Raw genomic sequence first — 17721 nt, forward strand, 5'->3', positions numbered from 1 at the left:
GCTGTGTTTCTCTAATTCAGGATTATTATCTAGAAATTTGTCTGTCTTGTTGGTTTTACTTTATACTTGAGTGAGAAAGTAGGTTGTTAGGCCCAGACGTGGTGGGCCCGGGTGGTCCCTGTGGGCACGAACCCCACCACCAAATGTTGTCTGAGGCACATCCTCCGGGAGCCCACCCTGAAGGTGGAAGGTGGCCAAGGGTGGAGGTCTTGGTGGACACAGGGCAAAGAGGCACCTTCCTTTTTGGTGCCTGTGGTGCAGAGAAAGATAAGCCAAGTTCGTTGGCCTTTTTTCACAATGAAAATTCAGACAAAATTTAAAAGTTTGACTTTGAGAACAAGTATAAGATTGAGAGGATTCTGGGAAGATGGTGGAATAGGAAGCACCAGGAATCTGGCTCCCCAGGTAGACGTCTACCTCGCGGGCAGGATCTGCCTGATGCAGCTGTTCTGTAACTACAGAATCTACTGAAGGCTTAAAACTTTCAGGGAGGCTTGGTCAGCACATTGCAGTTAATTTTGGTCCATTTCAGCTTTCTACCCCGACCCCTGTTCCTTCATTTTTCCCTTTCCCCTTTTGGGAGCCAGACATTGAAGACTAGGACGTATAAAAACAACTGTATGTGGGGCTGCCCAGGAAGAGGCTCAGAAAAGACCCGAGAAGACCTTACGTGTACACCTCAGGCTGAACCATGGCACAGGTACAGCCTAGAGCTGTCAAAAAAAAACAATAAACACAGCAATAACAAAAATGGCAAATCTGGGGGAACAGGAGACCTCTTTTCAGAGTTGTACCACAGTAGTAGATTCAGATGTCCAGTTTTCAACAAACAATGACAAGGCATACCAAGAAATAGCAAAGTATGGCCCATTTAAAGGGAAAAAAATAGAAACAAACTGTCCTTGGAAAGGATCTGTTGGCAGGTACACTAGACAAATACTTTTAAATAACTGTGTTAAAGATGCTCACGGAAGCCAGAGAACATGTGCAGAAAGTCAAGAGAATGAAAATAGAACCAAATGCAAGGATCGTAATGAGACAGACAACCTGAAAAACCAGAAAGAAATTCTGTAGCTGAAAAGTACAGTAACTGAAATGAAAAATTCATCAGAGTGATTCAAAGGCAGAAGTAGCAAATTTGAAGACAGGACAGTGGAAATAACTGAGTCTGAGGAGCAAAAAGAGAAAAGATTGAAGTGAACAGAGCCTGTGGGGCCTGCAGGACACCATCAGGCTGACCAGAGCACATGTTGTGGGGTCTATGAAGGAGAAGAGAAAGAAGGGGGCAGAGAGAATATTTGAAGATAATAATGGCTGAAAACGCACCAAGTTTAATAAAAGACATGAATATAAACATCGAAGATGCACCGTGAACTCCAGGTAAGATAAACTCAGAGATCCACACTGAGACATGTTGTAATTAAGCTTCCAAAAGACAGAGAAGACCCTGAAAGCAGCAGAGTAGGAGCAACTCATCACATACAAGGGGCCCCCAATAAAATTATCCACAGAGTTTTCATCAGAAACTGGAGGCCCCAAAGCAGTGGGCCGGTATATTCACACTGCTAAAAGAAAAACAACAAGCTGGGTACCAAGAATCCTACAACTGACAAAACTGTCCTTCAGAAGTGAGGGCGAAATTAAGACATTCCCAGATAAACAAAAGCTGAGGAAGTGTGCTGCCACTAGACCTGCCCTGCAAGATGTGATCTTATATGCAGGAAATCTGAAAGAATCCACTTAGTTTCAGGCACTAGAAAAAAATCTAAACCCATAGCAAGTAGAGGGAAGACAATTTAGTAAAAATTAGAGCAGAGCTAAAATTAGAGAACAAAAACAATGGAGAAAATCAAGAAACCAAAAAGTGTGTTTAGATCAATAAAACCGACAAACCTTTAGTTAGGTATACTAAGAAAGATTGACATTACTAAAATCAGAAATGAAAATGGGAACATTTCTACTGGCTCTACAGAAATAAAAAGGATTATGGGAGAATAATAGGAACAATTGTATGTCAACATATTTAAAAACCTAGATGAAATGGACAAATTCCTAGAGACAAAACCTACGCAGATTTAATAAAAATAAGTAAAAATCTGAATAGACCTTTGACTAGTAAGGAGATTGAACTAGTCCTTTAAAATCTCACTTTGGACCTAGTGGCTTCCCTGGTGAATTCTGCCAAACATTTGAAGAATAACTACCAGTCCTCAAGCTTTTCCAAAAAAATGGAAGAGGTGGGAACACATTCTGATTCATTCTGTGAAGCCACCATTACTACCCTGATATCAAAGCCAAAGACACCATAAGCACAAAATATCAACATGCCTGAGGAGCATTGATGCAGAAATCCTCAACAAAATACTGGCAACGTATTTAAAAGATTATGCAATGTAAATGCTAGCAGCGTATTTAGAAGATTACACACCATGACCTAGTGAAGATTTATTTTTAGAATGCAAAGATATTTTGACATAAGAAAATTGATCATTGTAATGCACACATAAACAGAATGAAAGAAAAAATCATGATCGTCTCAATGTTTTATTAAAAGCTTTTTTTTTTTTTTTTAATATTAGGGATGGAGTCTTGCTCTGTCACCCAGGGTGGAGTGCAGTGGCGTGATCATAGCTCACTGCAGCCTGAAACTCCTGGGCTCAAGCTCCTACCTTATTCTCCCAAGTAGCTAGAACTACAGGTGTGTGCCACGATGCCAAGCTAATTTTTGGTTATCTTTTTACACAGATAGGGTCTCTGTGTTGCCCAGGCTGATTTTGAACTCCTGGCTCAAGTGATCGTCCTACCTTGGCCCCCCAAACTGCTTGGATTACAGGTGTGAGCCACTGCATTCAGCTGTAGTCATTGCAAGTGATGTACAAAAAGTATTTTATAAAATTCAACATCTTGTTATGGCAAAAAGAACAAACTAGGAATAGAAGGAAACTACTTCAATATAGTTAATGCCATATATGAAAAACTCAGAGAACAAACATCAAGGTGAAAGACTGAAAGCTTTTCCTCTAAGATCAGGAACAAGGCAGAGATGGCCACCTTGGCCTTTTCTATTCAACATAGTACTGGAAATTCTAGCAAGGCAGTTACGTGAGAAAAATAAATACAAGGCATTCGTATTTGAAAGGAAGAAGTAAAACTCTCCATTTGTTGATGTGATCTTATATGCAGGAAATCTGAAAGAATCCACTAAACTAATAAATTAAGGTTACAGGTTGTAAAGTAAACAGGAAAATCACTTGTGTTTCTGTACACGAACAATGAAAATCTGAAAAGGGAATTAAGAAAATAATTCCATTTACAATAGCATCAAAATAATGTACTTAGGAATTAACTTGGAGGAGGTGAAAGACTTAATACAATGAAAATGACAAGACATTGCTAAGAGGAATTAACAAATGGAAACGCACCCCATGGCTACGTATTGGAACACAGCATTGTTAAGATGTCAACACTACTCAACTTAATCTGTAAATTACATGCTATCCCTGTCAAAGTCCCAATGATTTGTTTTTCAGAAATAAAAAATCTCCTCCTAAAATTCATACAGAATCTCAAGTGACCTCAAGTAGCCCCAACAATCTTGAAGAGCAAAGCTGGAGGACTCATACTTTTGGTTTCAAAACTACAAATCTAATAATCAAAACAGAGCAGTATTGGCATAATGAAAGACCTGCAGACTAAAGGAATAGAATAGAAAGCCAAACACCCTGACATATTTGGTCAAGTGATTTTTTTGACAAGGGAGCCAAGACCATGCAATGGGGAAAGAGTGGTCTTTTCACAAATGGTATTGGGAAACTGATTATCCATGTGCAAAAAAATGAAGTGGGACCCTTAACACCAAGTGTAAAGCTTAGTTCAAAAAGAACCTAAGATCTGAATGTAAGGCTTAAGACTATCAAACTCTTAGAAGAAAACAGAGTGGCCGAGTGTGGTGGCTCACTCCTGTAATCCCAGCACTTGCAGGGCTGAGGCGGGTGTATCACTTGAGGTCAGGAGTTTGAGACCAGCCTGGCCAGTGTGCTTGAAGCCAAATGAAGAAATCAAGATCTCAGTAAAGGTAAATATGTGGGCAACTATAAAAGCTAGTATTGTAAGAGGCTAGTATTGTAAAAGCTAGGCGAAACCCTGTCTCTACTGAAAATACACAAAACTAGCCCAGCGAGATGGCGTGAAGTACACCTGTAAGCCCAGCTACTTGGGAGGCTGAGGCAGGAGAATCGCTTGAACCTGGGAGGCAGAGGTTGCAGTGAGCTGAGATTGCACAACTGCACTCCAGCCTGGGTGACAGAGTGAGACTCTGTCTCAAAAAACAAGAAAACAGAACAGAAGTTTCAGGGCATTGGATTTGGCAGTGATTTTTTTGGATATGATACCAAAGGCACAGGGAAAAATAGACAGTGTGGACTTTATGAAAATATAAACCTTTCTTGCATCAGAAGACAATGTCAACAGAGTAGAAAGACAGCCCACAGAATGGGAGAAAATGTGCACAGCCTCTGTGTCTGGTAGGGGATTAATATCCAGGATATATAGAGAACTTTTAAAACTCAGCAACCAAACAACCTGATTTAAAAACAGGCAAGGGCTTTAATAGGCATTTCTCCAAAGAAAAATCTATGAATGGCTTGTAAGAACATGAAAAGGAGCTCAACGTCACTATCATGAAGGCAACACAGATTAAACTATAAAATAGAAAATAAACATTGTCGAGGATGTGGAGAAGGCAGAGCCCTGTACACTGTTGGTGGGGATGTAAAGAGTCACAGCCACTATGGAAAACCAAATGGCTGTTCTTCACAGAATTAAAAACAGAATTACCCTATGCCCAGCAATTCCGCTCAGGGTATACACCCAGAGACATTTCTACACCCATGTCTACACGTACCACTATTCAGGGTAGCTAAACAGTGGAGGCACCCAAAGTGTCCATCCGTGGATGAGTGGACAAGCAAAGTGGTTTGTACGGACAGTGAAATCATCTTTGGAAGGAAGTCCTGTCACGCTACAACATGGATGCCCCTTGAGGACGTTATACTACGTGAAATATGCCAGTCGTAAAATACTTATATGAGGTACTTAGAGTCATCGAATCATGGAGACAGGAAGTTGAACGGTTGCCAGGAGCTGAGGGAGAGGGGATGGGGAGTGAGTGTTGAATGGGACAGACCTTCTCTTTGGAAGGTTGGAGAGGCCTGGAGGTGGATGGCAGTGATGGCTGCAGGACCCTGTGAATGTGCCCAACGCCACCAAACTGCATTAAAAATGTTTAAGATGGTAAATTTTATATTACATGTATTTTACCACCAAAAGAAATTGGAAAGACATAGAAGGTATGAAGGAGAGCTAAGTGTTTTATTTGAGTTGGCTAAATCAATCACTGAAAATTACAATAAAAGACTAGTTTTAGAAGAGTCATTTTTTCCTAATCTTGAATTACCATAAGCATATCGAGGTTTGTGGAACTTACATAAAACAGCGGGCAGTCGTGCCTCAGAGCGCTCTGTGTGGGTGCGTGTGCAGCCAGCACCTGCGGGTGCACCGTGGCTTCCCGTGGCGAGCTTCCTGTGCCTGTGTTTCTTCCAGGCCTTGGGGGTTGAAACTCAGGGCTGGTGATTCTGAAGGGTGGGGCAGGAGCAGCCCCTGGCTTCATCAGGAAGGGGCTCTGATCAGGCACGGGGGTGCCCCTGCGGGTGGGATTGCTGGAGCCCAGGATGTCAAGGCCAGCCTGGGCAGCATAGAGAGACCCTGCCTCTGAAGAAAGAGCGGGGCTCTGGTGTCCATGGAGAGTCTGGGGATGGAGGAAGAGGCTCGGGTTCTGTGAGGGCCTGGAGATGGGGGCTCTGGGTGGTCATGGGACACGTGGCAGGCGTGTTGGGTTCCAGCTGGGTTGACTTTGAGAGTCTGGTGGGATGAACCCTCATGGCTCCACCGTCACTTTTTAGAGGTTGACCTCTAGCCTCTGACCTTCAGCATGGCATGACCTTGCTGAGGTGACCCTGGTGTCCCACATATCAGCCTGAGCGTTCTTAATACACAGCCGAGGGCTGCGTTCATTGGAATATTGTGGCGTCACCGCCCACTTCATTTCTTTGCCTGGCAGCACTTTTACTCCTGATTGGGAGCATGACCGCCTCCCGGTTCAGCTTCCTCCCGCGTCCCCAGTGAGCGGGGCGGCTGTGCTTGAGGACTCTGGGCTCGCAGCCAACCTTGCTGGCGTGGCCACCCTTTCCCGCCCTGCCTCGGGTGAGTCAAGGACTTGTCTTCTGCTTCCCGGGTTCCTGAAAGAGCTCTCCACTGACTTCTCAAAGGGCAAAATAAAACTCAGACTTAAGTCTTTGGCGTGTAGCCCCTAATTTCCTTCCCTTTCTGTGAATCCTCACTGCCCAGCATGATGGACCGACCTGAGCTCAGGACCTGATTCCACAGGCTCCCACCCCTCCCGCAGGTACCATGTCTTCCGTGCTGGTGTCGTGCCCACCGGCCACCGCCGCCCTGCGTCTCAGAAGTCCCGCCGCAGCTGTGCTTCCACCTCATCTCCAGCTTGAGCGGCACACAAGCCCCCTCCATTCGAGAAGCACAGACTATGAGTGTGGCCACGCGTCCCATGACGTAAACTCACGTCTGCGCCAAGACCTTTGCCGGCAGTTTTTTACTGATGGAGTAAGCAATGGAGATGCTTGGTACAGCGTCTTCCATCAGTAAATTGATTTAGTTAACCTTACAACATATCTGCAAGGTTTTCAATCTTTCCTCCGAGACTGTTTTTCGTGGACTTTTCTCTGTGTCTGTTGGGGGCCGATGGATTTCGACGTGCCAGTCGCTTGTGCGTGGGGCCCTTGGGGTACGAACAGCCACACTGCTGAGCATGTGAAATCGGGACCCAGGCCGCACACCGCCGTCAGGGTGAGAAGCCCGTGGCCTTCCGTGATGAAACTGGGACCCAGGCCTCACTGCTGTCTGGGTGAGAAGTCTGTGGCCTTCAGCAAGAGCAGGTTTGCTTGTTTGGAAGAATGTTCTCATTTCAGTTTTTTGAAAGGGTTAGAACTGCTAACTTAACATGTATATTTGGAGGAGAGACTCTTGGTGAACGAAAAGTGTGTTTGTAACTAACTGGGTTTTAAACCATCAGGTTGCCAACACCCTCACTCCCCACTGTTTGCCTCCTGGAGCTGCGAGCGTCCTTAGGTGACAACCCCACACAAACGTGGTTTTTGTAATTTTCCTGACTTGGAATGGAGACTTTTAGAAGGAGATTTTTAAGGAAGCGTTTGGTTTTTAGTTAATTTTTCTCCCATATCAGGAAACACATGATTTTTTTTTACATACAATAAGAGTAACTTTAATATGTTTTATGTTTACAACTTAGGAATTGCAATTTTAAAAGCAAAAATTCAGAACATCATTAGTGTAAGCCGTGTTTCATATCAGTGCATTGGTAGTTTTTATATTAATGTGGGGAGGCAGTTCATATTGAAGTGTAGAAAAATAAATTATAGTAAGAAAGTGATGTCTACATGGGAGAAGACGAATTGTTTTTATGACCTGGTTCATTAGAGAGTTGCTGCCTTGTGTTCCCATGGTAGCTGGACATTCTTATAGCAGCAAATTCCACCTAAAAACTGTAAGAATTCAATAAGGAAGAACTGATACTCGGAGCAGGCCCTTCACACGTGGGTGCTTCTCTGGAGTGTTCCCACACTGACAACACCGTTGCTGTTCTAAACCGCTTTTGGGATGATTTGGCAGGGAGCTGACGGGCAAGGTAAGCCCAAGCAGGAGGGTGTCCATGAGCGACCCCGCAGGCTGTGCCCAGGACCCCGTTTCACTTCTCAATCTTGAGTTTGAACTCCACTTTCCCTTCATATGGGTCGTGGGGATTGTTGAAGGTCACGTGCTCCGCCATGACCTTGCACACGATGGCAACCTCAGCGTTCCTGGGGACGTTGAGGAGCTTCGCTGCCACCAGAGGGTTGCTGTAGTGGGGCTGAAGTGGGAGTGAGGAAAGGACAGGTATTTCAAAAATCTCTGAAGTTAAGGAGAAAAAACTAAGCAAGGAAGTGTCAACAGTCAGGTTGGTGCAGAGAAGCAGCTCTTTTGTGTAAGACTGGCCCTGACCGAATGCATGCCCTGGAATTTGCTGAGATAACACCTCCCATGTAAAAATGGAGAGCAACGGTCTGGAGGGGACAGACAATACCAGGAATAAATTCAACTTCCAACTCTTATGATGATTAAATAAAAATGAAACAGGAGAAGCATGTGACGTGGAGGAAAGTCTTCAAAGTGGATAAGCAGTTGTTTTAGAGGATCTGGGAAGTAGAAAAGTTAGGCTGGGCGCAGTGGCTCATGCCTGTAATCCCAGCACTTTGGGAGGCTGAGGCAGGCTCATTGCTTCAGCCCAGGAGTTCAAGACCATCCTGGGCAACATACTGAGACCCTTTCTCTACAGAAAATATGAAAATTAGCTGGGCATGGTGGTGTGTGCCTGTGGTCCCAGCTACTCAGGAGCCTGAGGTGGGAGGATCACTTGAGCCCAGGAGGTTGAGGCTGTAGTGAGCTAAGATGCTAAGACTGCATTGCTGCAATCCACCCTGGATGACAGAGCAAAACTCTGTCTCAAAAAAAAAAAAAAACTAAAAGAGTTAGAGTTGTATTTTCATGTTGCGTGAGAGGAATGTTTCTAGGTAGATATAAGAACCTGGGCTTGGGAAACACGCAGACTGTTCCACAGTCAGGACCGGCTAAGTCACGCCTTTGTTTCATTTTTCTACATGAAGGGGCTTATTGCTTTCCTTTTGCTAAGTGTTGAGAGGACTCAGCAGCTGTGGTGAGGGAAGCATGGAAGGAAGGAACCTACCTGGGCTTTCTTCCCGTAATAAGGGAAGTAGTGCAGACTGAAGGTGCCGTTGGGAGGGTAGTAGTCGACCTGCAGTGGCTGGCCAAGCTCGAGGGGCTGGTCCTGGGGAGGAGAGGCCACTGCCTGAGTCAGGCGGGAGCTGGTGTATGCCCGTGTCTGTGTGTTGTGTTTGTGTGCGTGTGTCCACACACGCACTATGTAGGTGCTTGCATAAACACTTTATTGCATACTTAGCATAAATCAGATGCAATCTTTCTAATCAGTGCTGAGATCTCAGCAAGGATATGATTTGTTAGCATGCAAAATGCCCAGTGACCCCTCCAGTGTGTGCTTCTAACGACTTGAAGTGTTGGAAGGATGACGTAGGTGGGTGAAGCTGGGAGGTGGCTTGCTTGTCTGTACTCGAGGGTAGCCACTGCTCAGCGGCAAGGGCTGGTTTGCCAAAACTGGGTTACAAGTTGGCGTGAGTGGGACAAGTGAACACGTGTTTTTGTGAGATTGGGGCCCTCTCGTTGCAGAAGCAGAGACTTGCCCAGTGGGTAGTTCAGGGTCATCAACGAACAGCTGAAGGGCGCTTTGGATCTGTTAGAATCTCAGGAGCCGTGGTGTGGCCCAAATAAATTAAAAAAGGAAAAGCAAATCCCTGCGGCCCACACCGAGAGTGGAGGCTTCGAGGGAAGTGAGGTTCCCTTGGACCCCCGAGTGGGAAGGCTCCACGCAGTAATGGAACCATGCTGTGAGACCTTTGCCTTTGGATGTAATGGTGGAAGCAAACCTTAGAAAACATTTAATTTAAAAAATTTAGTTTTAAAAAATGTCGACTTAAAAATCAGTTTTGAAAAACAACCTGTAATTAGCCTGAGATCAGTGCCAACTCTTAGCAGTCCATATACTAAACACAGTTAAACAACTGTAGCTGCTGGCAAGCTGGAATCTTTTTGTAAAGAAGCACATAAAAAGGACAGAACTGGTGGAAGTGCATTGGTCTTTCTACATCGCCACCAGGCATTTTGAAACATGCTGCTGACACGCTACTCAGATGCTTTTGGAGGCCAAACAATAAGGAAAAAGCCCCATGTTTCCCTTGCTGGGTTTTACCCCCCCATGGTGGAGCTCGCTGTGGTGATGGTTCGGTGTTTACATCTGGTTTACTGGGCCCGCGGCCGACATTCCTGGAGAGAACCAGGTGGGCCGTGCCCAGCGTGAACCAGCACGACCCTGACAAGCTCCTTTCCTGGGGCGGCCCTGCCCGCCGCGTGGCCGTACTCACCAGGAAGGCGCAGTCCACTCTGGGGGCCGAGCCGTTGCTGGGGAGGAACTTGACAATCTAGAAGGGAAAAGCTTGAGTGTGGCTGCTCCCCAGCCCCACCGCCATGTGAGGTGCGCAGCACCCACTCACGTTGCTGAGACCTAGCCGGCCCCAGCCTGGGCTTTCTGACCAGGACTGAGAAGGACCCTTGGTCTGGTTTGCAGCTTCCCTTGGAGGAATTCCCCACAGGTGTCACCAACTCATCATTCAGAGCCACAGCCCTCCTCCCACCCACCCATCAGCAGGCCGCTTGGCCTAGGCTTCAGGAGGCAGCTGGCAGGAGGCAGAGCTAGGGCGGGGTGGTCTTAGCCCTCAAACCGTGTCCAGGTCTGCGGTGGAGTACTGAGAGAGCACGGGCCAGCTTGCCTCACAGCAGGGCTGGGTCCGCCTCCTGCTCTGCACAGCTCTTCCAGAAAACTCTGGCCCACCTGGGCCTTCAGCCTCCTTCCCCACACCTCTTCCCTGGGCTTCTCCGGCCCCAGCCGTCCCCTGCTGTGCTCCGAGGGTGGCAGCTGCCATGAGACGGGCACAGTGGCCACCACACCCTGCTGGGACCCCCGTCACGGCCCCTCCATGCCGGCAGTGTGCTGAGACCCTGGCTGACAGAGGGACCCATGAGGTGTAGAGGGCACAGGTGTGCAGCCTCTTAAGTGGAAAAGGAACAGCACAGCTGCCCAGAGGCCCAGCACAGAGCTGCTGATTGGTCCATGGAGCGGTGGCCCCAAGCCCTCTGCCTGGCCAGGACCTGCCCTGCTTGAGCCTGGCTCAGGGGTCACCTCCCCACACCCGCTAAGGGGCGCCTGGTCCCAGGTTGGAAGCCTCTGCTTTAGAAGGTGCTAAACCCCTCCCAATCCTGACTCCAGAACTTGAGGCCCCTTTACTTGGCCCTGGCATCTCTGGCCACCCTGAAGGGGGCCCTGGCCTCACAGAGACCCCTGTTCAAATGTTTCCACATGTTTTAGAGGGCCGGCTGTGTGCTGGTGTCTGACGAATGGTTTTAAATTTGCATCTAAGAGTCACACGGGACAGGTGCATGCCAAACCAAGGTACAGGGTGGTGAGGCCAGAGTCCCTGTCCCACTTGGGCAAGCCCTGGACGGGATGCCTGTGCTCCCCGTGGTGGGTGTGAGTGAGAGGCCCTGACCACACTGTTATAGTGGCGCATGAAGGAGACCCTCAGTACTCACCCTGTTCATTTTAATAATAAAACATGGCTTTCCTTCTTCAAAGCCGAAGTTGGGATCCGCCAGGCCCGAGCAGTTCTGCAGCATATCTGCCGTGAACTTGCAGGAGAACTTGGTGTGGTTGGGAGCGTGGAAACTCTCCTGGAAGAAGTACTGCTCGGAGGTGCAGTTGATGCTGTCCTCCTGGGCTGCTGGAGAGTAGCCTGCGGACAGACGCACCTGCCAGCCCTGTCCTGCCCTGGCCCTGACGCCCGGCTGCCCCCCGGGAAGGCCTTGAGCCCCGAGGGCGAGTTTCTTATGAAATAGAAAAGGCCGAAGCTGTGGAGCCGCTTCACACCTCACCCGCCGCTTCACACCTCACCCGCCGCTTCACACCTCACCCGCCGCTTCACACGCTTCACACCTCACCCGCCGCTTCACACCTCACCCGCCGCTTCACACCTCACCCGCCGCTTCCACCTCACCCGCCCTTCACACCTCACCCGCCGCTTCACACCTCACCCGCCGCTTCTCACCTCACCCGCCGCTTCACACCTCACCTGCTGTTTCACACCTTACCTGCTAGGAAGGCGTGGAGAGTCTGTGTGAGGTCTGCCCAGGTTCTGTTATCAGAGACGTTGTAAACAATTTCCAGGCCTTTCTCCCCGTAAACATCCGGCCTTAAGGTTACCCCTGGAGAGAGAGAGACCTTTGTGTTTGGTGTCTCCAAATGCTCACCACGTTTAAGCCATCAGTTCTGAAGTGGCTGAGGATATGCCAGAGGCTGTGGCCCAACCCAGGAGCCTCGTCGGAGTAAACTTGTCTGCAGCACAGGAAGGAAGGACCCTCAGGACAGCACAGTCAGAATGCAGCCTGGGCCCCTGCTGGGAGTTGCCCTGGCCCTGAAACCTGGCTGGCTGCCATGGTGGGGGGTGGGGGGTGGCTGGCTCTCTCCACCGGGTGCCTGCTCTGTGACAGGTGATGACTAATCCAGAGGCTGCACCTGGGTTTCTGTGTAAAATTGTATTTGAACATGCATTAAAAAAAATCTTCACTGGTTTTGGTTAAGAACAAAAGCGGTCTAACAACATGTTAACTGTAAAACGGAACGTCGGGATGCACACAGCGGTGAGTTAAACCCAGAGCCGTCGACTTTCCCAATGTGAACCATCAAATGTGCATCCTTTACACAGTTTCCTATTTCCGTGGAAACACAGATGCAGAAACGTGTGTTTGCTGCAGATCCTTAGGACCAGCCCGCCATCCACACGCCACTGGCTTCCCAGTGGCCACACACACCACACACTTCCACTTCCCTTGCGATTGGGAGCCTCTTTTTCTGTCATTTTGTGTCAACTTACCTCATTCTTTCCATAAACGTGGTTTCATTGTGTGAAGCCTGCAGTTTGCTTAGTTGGTCCCCTATGGATGCAGCTGGCTTTACATTTGAGGCTATAGGTGTTGCTGTTTTGTGGGTGTTGTTAGAGTAAAATCTATACATGGTTTAAAATAAAAACCTTCAGCAGGGTCTAAGGGAAAAGGAGGTTATGCACTTGCTCTGCACACCGATGGGGACGTCCGTCCTGTGGCCTCTGACGACTCGGACGCCTGTTCCTCTGTCCTCACACCCTGCTGATGTGCAGGTGACCAGCGGGCTCTTTTCTGCTGGTCTCCCAGGCGTGCTCCTTGGAAACTGTTTCCTGTGTGTCCTTGCAGAAGCATTCCATGTGCATATCCAAGCACAGGAAGTAGGTGGATGGAAAAACTTTGTCTCTATAACAAAACCCTTCTGTTTCATAATTAAAACTAAAGCCAAAGTCAGATTTTATAATTTGGCGTCATTTTCCTCATGGAAAGAAACTAAGGTGCCGCTTATGCCTTGGGGCTGCTCTTAAAGCTGGTTCAGGGGCTGGGGGCCGCCCTCGGGGCGGGGTGTGTGGCTCACCCTGGGGCTGCCGGGCTGGCCTCTCTGGACTTCATTTCTGGGGAGGGCACGGGTCCCCCGGGCGTCTCCAGAGCCCAGGAGGCGGCAGCCAGGCCTGTCACACAGCGTGGGGGCAACCTCCCCGGTGCTTACCTGGTGACCGTAGCTGGTCTTGGTAGTCCGGTGTGTACGGGTCCACCGTCTGCATCAGCACGTAGAGGCACAGGGCGAAGAGCCCGGTCATCACCACGTAGAAGGCCACGTAGTACAGGCTGATCCACACTGCGACACAAGGCAGGCACAAAATTTACCACGTCAGCCATTTTAACGCACACAATTCAGTGGCCTTGAGCGCGTCCATGATGTGGCGTGACCATCTTCCCTACCTAGTTCCGGAACATTCTCCTCCCCCAAAACAGAAACCCCGTCCCCACGAACAGTCACTGCACTCCCCTCCCAGCCCCGCACCACCGGCCACGTTCTGCCTCTGGGTTGGCCTGTCTGGACGTCCGCATAGGCAGAATCCTGCGACCTGAGGCCGTTGCACCCAGCTGCCTTCACTCCAGCCGCGGTTTGAGATGTGGCCGAGGATGCGCCACCACCCCAGCTCCAGCAGGAACCGAGGGCCCTCGAGGGGGGAGTTATGGTTCCCCCATCACAGGAAGGGAAACTGAGGCAGAGAGGTGAGGTTCTGCTCACGGTGACCCGTAGTGCGGCCTGGAAGCGCATGGCCGGCCCTGCTTCCGCAAGGACATCAGGAAGAGAAAGGGAGGAAGGGAGGCCCTGGAGATGGCTCTTCTCCGAAGCAGGGGTGTCCGTGGGCACCGGCCACTCAGGGTGCAGCTTCATCTCAGCTGCTTCTGAGACCCTCCTGTGAGCTTCCCGCTCAGAGTCAGAACCTAACGGAAGCCACCGTCCCCGTGGCCATGGGCGGCTCCTGGACACAGGCGGCTCCTGGATGCTGTCTTTGTCTCTGTAAATTAGCTTGTGTGGATCGCAGCAGGCATTTGCAGGGAGACACCGCCAGGAAGAGGATGGCTTTGTGTTTGCTACGGCTTTTGTCATTCTGGAAAGTCTGTAATGAACTGGGCCACCTCCACCTCCCCGGTGATGTGGCATCGATTCTGCTTAGTGAGCCGTTCTCCAGCGACCCGAAACACAACCAAAGGGCAGGACAAGTCAGAGAGAAGCAAGGGAGCCCTGAGCTGTGATGAGAGGCTGTGGCCTGCGGACCACGTGTCCTCTCTGAGCTGTGATGAGAGGCTGTGGCCCGTGGACCAAGTGTACTCTCTGAGCTGTGATGAGAGGCTGTGCCCGTGGACCAGTGTCTCTCTGAGCTGTGATGAGAGGCTGTGACCGTGGACCAGTGTCCTCTAGCTGTGATGAGAGGCTGTGACCCGTGGACCAGTTCTCTCTAGCTGTGATGAGAGGCTGTGACCCTGGACCAAGTGTACTCTCTGAGCTGTGATGAGAGGCTGTGACCCGTGGACCAAGTGTACTCTTAGCTGTGATGAGAGGCTGTGACCCGTGGACCAAGTGTCTCTCTGAGCTGTGATGAGAGGCTGTGACCCTGGACCAGTGTCTCTCTGAGCTGTGATGAGAGGCTGTGACCCGTGGACCAAGTGTACTCTCTGAGCTGTGATGAGAGGCTGTGGCCCGTGGACCACGTGTCCTCTCTGAGCTGTGATGAGAGGCTGTGACCCGTGGACCACGTGTCCTCTTAGCTGTGATGAGAGGCTGTGACCCGTGGACCACGTGTCCTCTCTGAGCTGTGATGAGAGGCTGTGGCCCGTGGACCAAGTGTCCTCTTCTGTGAGCTGGGACAGCACAGGTCTCTGAGCCAGGTCCCTTCAGCACCAGCTGGGCTCAGGGCTGGGTCTTGCTCACCTGGCATCCACTTCGAGTCCCTCCTTTCCCCGCCGGGCGTCCCTGGTGATGGCGTTCTCGTGTGGCCACAGCAGCTTGGCTTCAGCCTCTGGTGTTGAGTTTCCAGCTTCAGCAGCGTGGGGCCCACGGTGGTGGAGGGTTTCTGTTCTGTCGCTGGATCATGCCTGGTGTCTCCCTGGTGCTGGCCCTGCAGGTCCTGCCTCAGTGTCCCCAGGTCACTCCTGATGTAGCTTCTATTTGACTTGGCCGCCTGCCCCCCGGGGACCTACGCTCGTGAAGGCAGGGGTCTCCGTTCCCCCACTGCGGGTCCTGTGGGTCTACTCTGGGGCCTGTGGCACACAGTGGAGACGTGGGTGGTGCGTGTCTCCTCAGTGGCTGCTGACCCACTCTGTGGCGAGTCTCAGCTCCACCAGGCGGCTCAGCCCTGCCTCCTGGGTAGGAGCCCGAGGTTGGCCAGGCTGGGCCCAGGCTCGGGTGGGCCGTGCTCCTTGCACTTCCTGGGCCCCTGCTTGCACCACGGTGTTCAGGGCACGCTGCAGTGCACAGGGGAGGGGTTGGGAGGTGAGTGAGAGTCCCATTCCCGCCAGCTCCCAGGGCCGGCTGGGCGCAGCTCACTCTGCCTCTCCCGCACCTGCACCCGTCCCCCCGTTAGTAAGAATAACGTGTCCTATTCCTTTTGTTTTTGTCATTTCACTTGAGTTGTGTTTTCCTGGGGCCCTAAGACTTTCTTATCCCCAAACGGAGGCCATGTCTACCGGCCAGGCAGTGAGACCATTCCGGAAGGTTCTCTGTGGCCCTGCAGCCAGGAGGCCACACATGGGAGTCTCAGCATCTAGAATGGCCCGAAAGATGGGGCTTCCAAGGGCCTGGCCGGCAGCCCCCAGCCCGGCCCCTGCCCTCAGCTCCTTCCCCTCCTGGCCTCCCGCTCTGCCGCCCCACCTGGCCCAGGAGGCCCTTCCACCCCCGGTCCCTGCCCCTCCAGGAACGGGGTATTTGTTCTACTTCAAATGCGCCCATGACTCCAGCTGGCTCTGGTGCCCTTTGAGACCACGGAGCCTCCAGCGAGGGCTACAGCCTTCACCAGCACTGTGGTGAGTGTGGGGGATTTGGCAGCGTGTCGCGGGCGTTCCCAGCACGTCTCAGCTACACACACAGGTGGGGCGGGCCTGGGGCTTTGCATTCCCACCTCGGCTCTGGGACCCCCAGAGCGGGCACCGTGGGGACTGAGGAGGGCCTGGCCTTCCCTGGGAGCTGGGGATGGCGCCAGGCCAGCCAGTGCAGCCGCATTCCAAGGCCCAGGGGTCGCAGGGGGAGGTGGGGGCGCAGAGGTGCTTCTTCCAGACTCTCTCGTAAGGGGTGAGGGCGTTTCCCGGAACGGGTGTGGCAGCCCTGATATAGACGCAGATGCTTCCACCACCTGTGTGGCCTTGGAGGCCCAGGCATCTGCTTTCCTCCCAGGAGGGCCAGGCTGCCCACACCTCTGTGCAGCCACGGGGACAGGACCCCGCAGGGCAGACCTCACACAAGGTGCAGGTGCTGCAGGCTGAGGCAGGCCTGGTTTACTCCCCACCTCCGCGTCTAGATGCCAGCGGGTGTCCCGGAAAGAGGCGCTGGCAGCTGCGTCTCGGCAGAGCCCCTTATTCAGGTCATTGAGTGAATCTGTGTGACCAAGGAATCGCCATTGCCACCTTTCACATTATTTTCAGAATGATTCACTTTAGAAACATACTTTTAAAATGCCGTTCTCAGACATACGGCTGAAATTTGGGGCCAGTCTGTGGACGCCCTCCACTGGCGTTCTGCAGTCGGGGCTCCAGGTCAACTCAGCCTTCAGGATGCTCTGGGGACCCTCGCTTTCCCTGGGAGGCAAGTGAGGCCCTGGCTGAAGCCCGTCCATGCCATCCGGGCAGCGTCTGGGTCTCACTGTCAGGGGCCCTCTGCTCCCCTCCTCCTGAGCTCACCTGGAGGCTGCATTCTCAGAGCAGCCCCCTCCATGCACCCAGCCAGCCCGCCCCCTGCACGTACCCCACCGGGACAGGGTGCGGCCCAGCATCTGCCCTGTGTCCGGGTTCCAGCAGTAGCGCTGGAACTCCTCCATGCGCTGGCCGCACGTCTTCTTCTCCTGCAGAGCCGCCATGGTCCCTGGCCTGAGATCCTGCCGTCTGCTTCCTGCACCCTCTACGCCCAGACTGAGGCCAGACACCCACCTCTGGGCTTTATAGTTTCCTCTGCCAGAGGTCAAAGGCATCGCAGGCGAAGGATCCCAGGGAGAGTCCAGGGCCGAGTTATCAGCGCCGGCCATCGCCTCACCAAACACCAGGGGCCGGGTGCAGCCCGGCTGTTGCCCCTGGGGCGGGCCAGGCCCTCGTTCCTCACCCAGCTGCTCTTGAGATGCCCTTGGCTGCAGCTTTGTCTGCTCTGATTGCGACGAGGGCACGTTCCGGGGTGAGCAGCACTCACAGGCCCTTCCCCTTCCCTCCTCTCCTTCAGGAGGGAGATCGAGGTCAGAGCAGAGCCGGCCTGAACCCACTGTGTCCACGACCTTGGGCTGAGCCAGCTGGGGC

The 17721-nt window shown here is 51.5% G+C and overlaps 1 protein-coding gene across 1 annotated transcript; it reads right to left on the bottom strand.

Moving 5' to 3' along the window:
* Window positions 1–7329: 7329 nt before the first annotated feature.
* Window positions 7330–17342, bottom strand: ATP4B (ATPase H+/K+ transporting subunit beta). The gene is made up of 7 exons (XM_030812537.1): window positions 17183–17342; window positions 13424–13552; window positions 11926–12039; window positions 11371–11570; window positions 10146–10202; window positions 8876–8977; window positions 7330–8002 (listed from the first exon to the last, which is right to left on the bottom strand). The coding sequence occupies exons 1-7, from the start codon at window positions 17292–17294 to the stop codon at window positions 7841–7843; spliced, it is 876 nt and encodes a 291-aa protein (XP_030668397.1). The 5' UTR covers window positions 17295–17342; the 3' UTR covers window positions 7330–7840.
* Window positions 17343–17721: the final 379 nt, after the last annotated feature.

The sequence above is a fragment of the Nomascus leucogenys genome, chromosome 5, assembly GCF_006542625.1.
Source record: "Nomascus leucogenys isolate Asia chromosome 5, Asia_NLE_v1, whole genome shotgun sequence".
NCBI classification, from domain to species: domain Eukaryota; kingdom Metazoa; phylum Chordata; class Mammalia; order Primates; family Hylobatidae; genus Nomascus; species Nomascus leucogenys.

What these genes read in the sequence shown, in the direction of transcription:
- ATP4B (XM_030812537.1), bottom strand. Translation starts at nt 17,294, where the DNA reads ATGGCGGCTCTGCAGGAGAAGAAGACGTGCGGCCAGCGCATGGAGGAG. An exon ending in CCGCACCCTGTCCCGGTGGG is followed by an intron (nt 13,553 to 17,182) that starts GTACGTGCAGGG and finishes CTTGTGTCGCAG; the next exon opens with TGTGGATCAGCCTGTACTAC. An exon ending in TTATTATTAAAATGAACAGG is followed by an intron (nt 10,203 to 11,370) that starts GTGAGTACTGAG and finishes TTTCCCTTCTAG; the next exon opens with ATTGTCAAGTTCCTCCCCAG.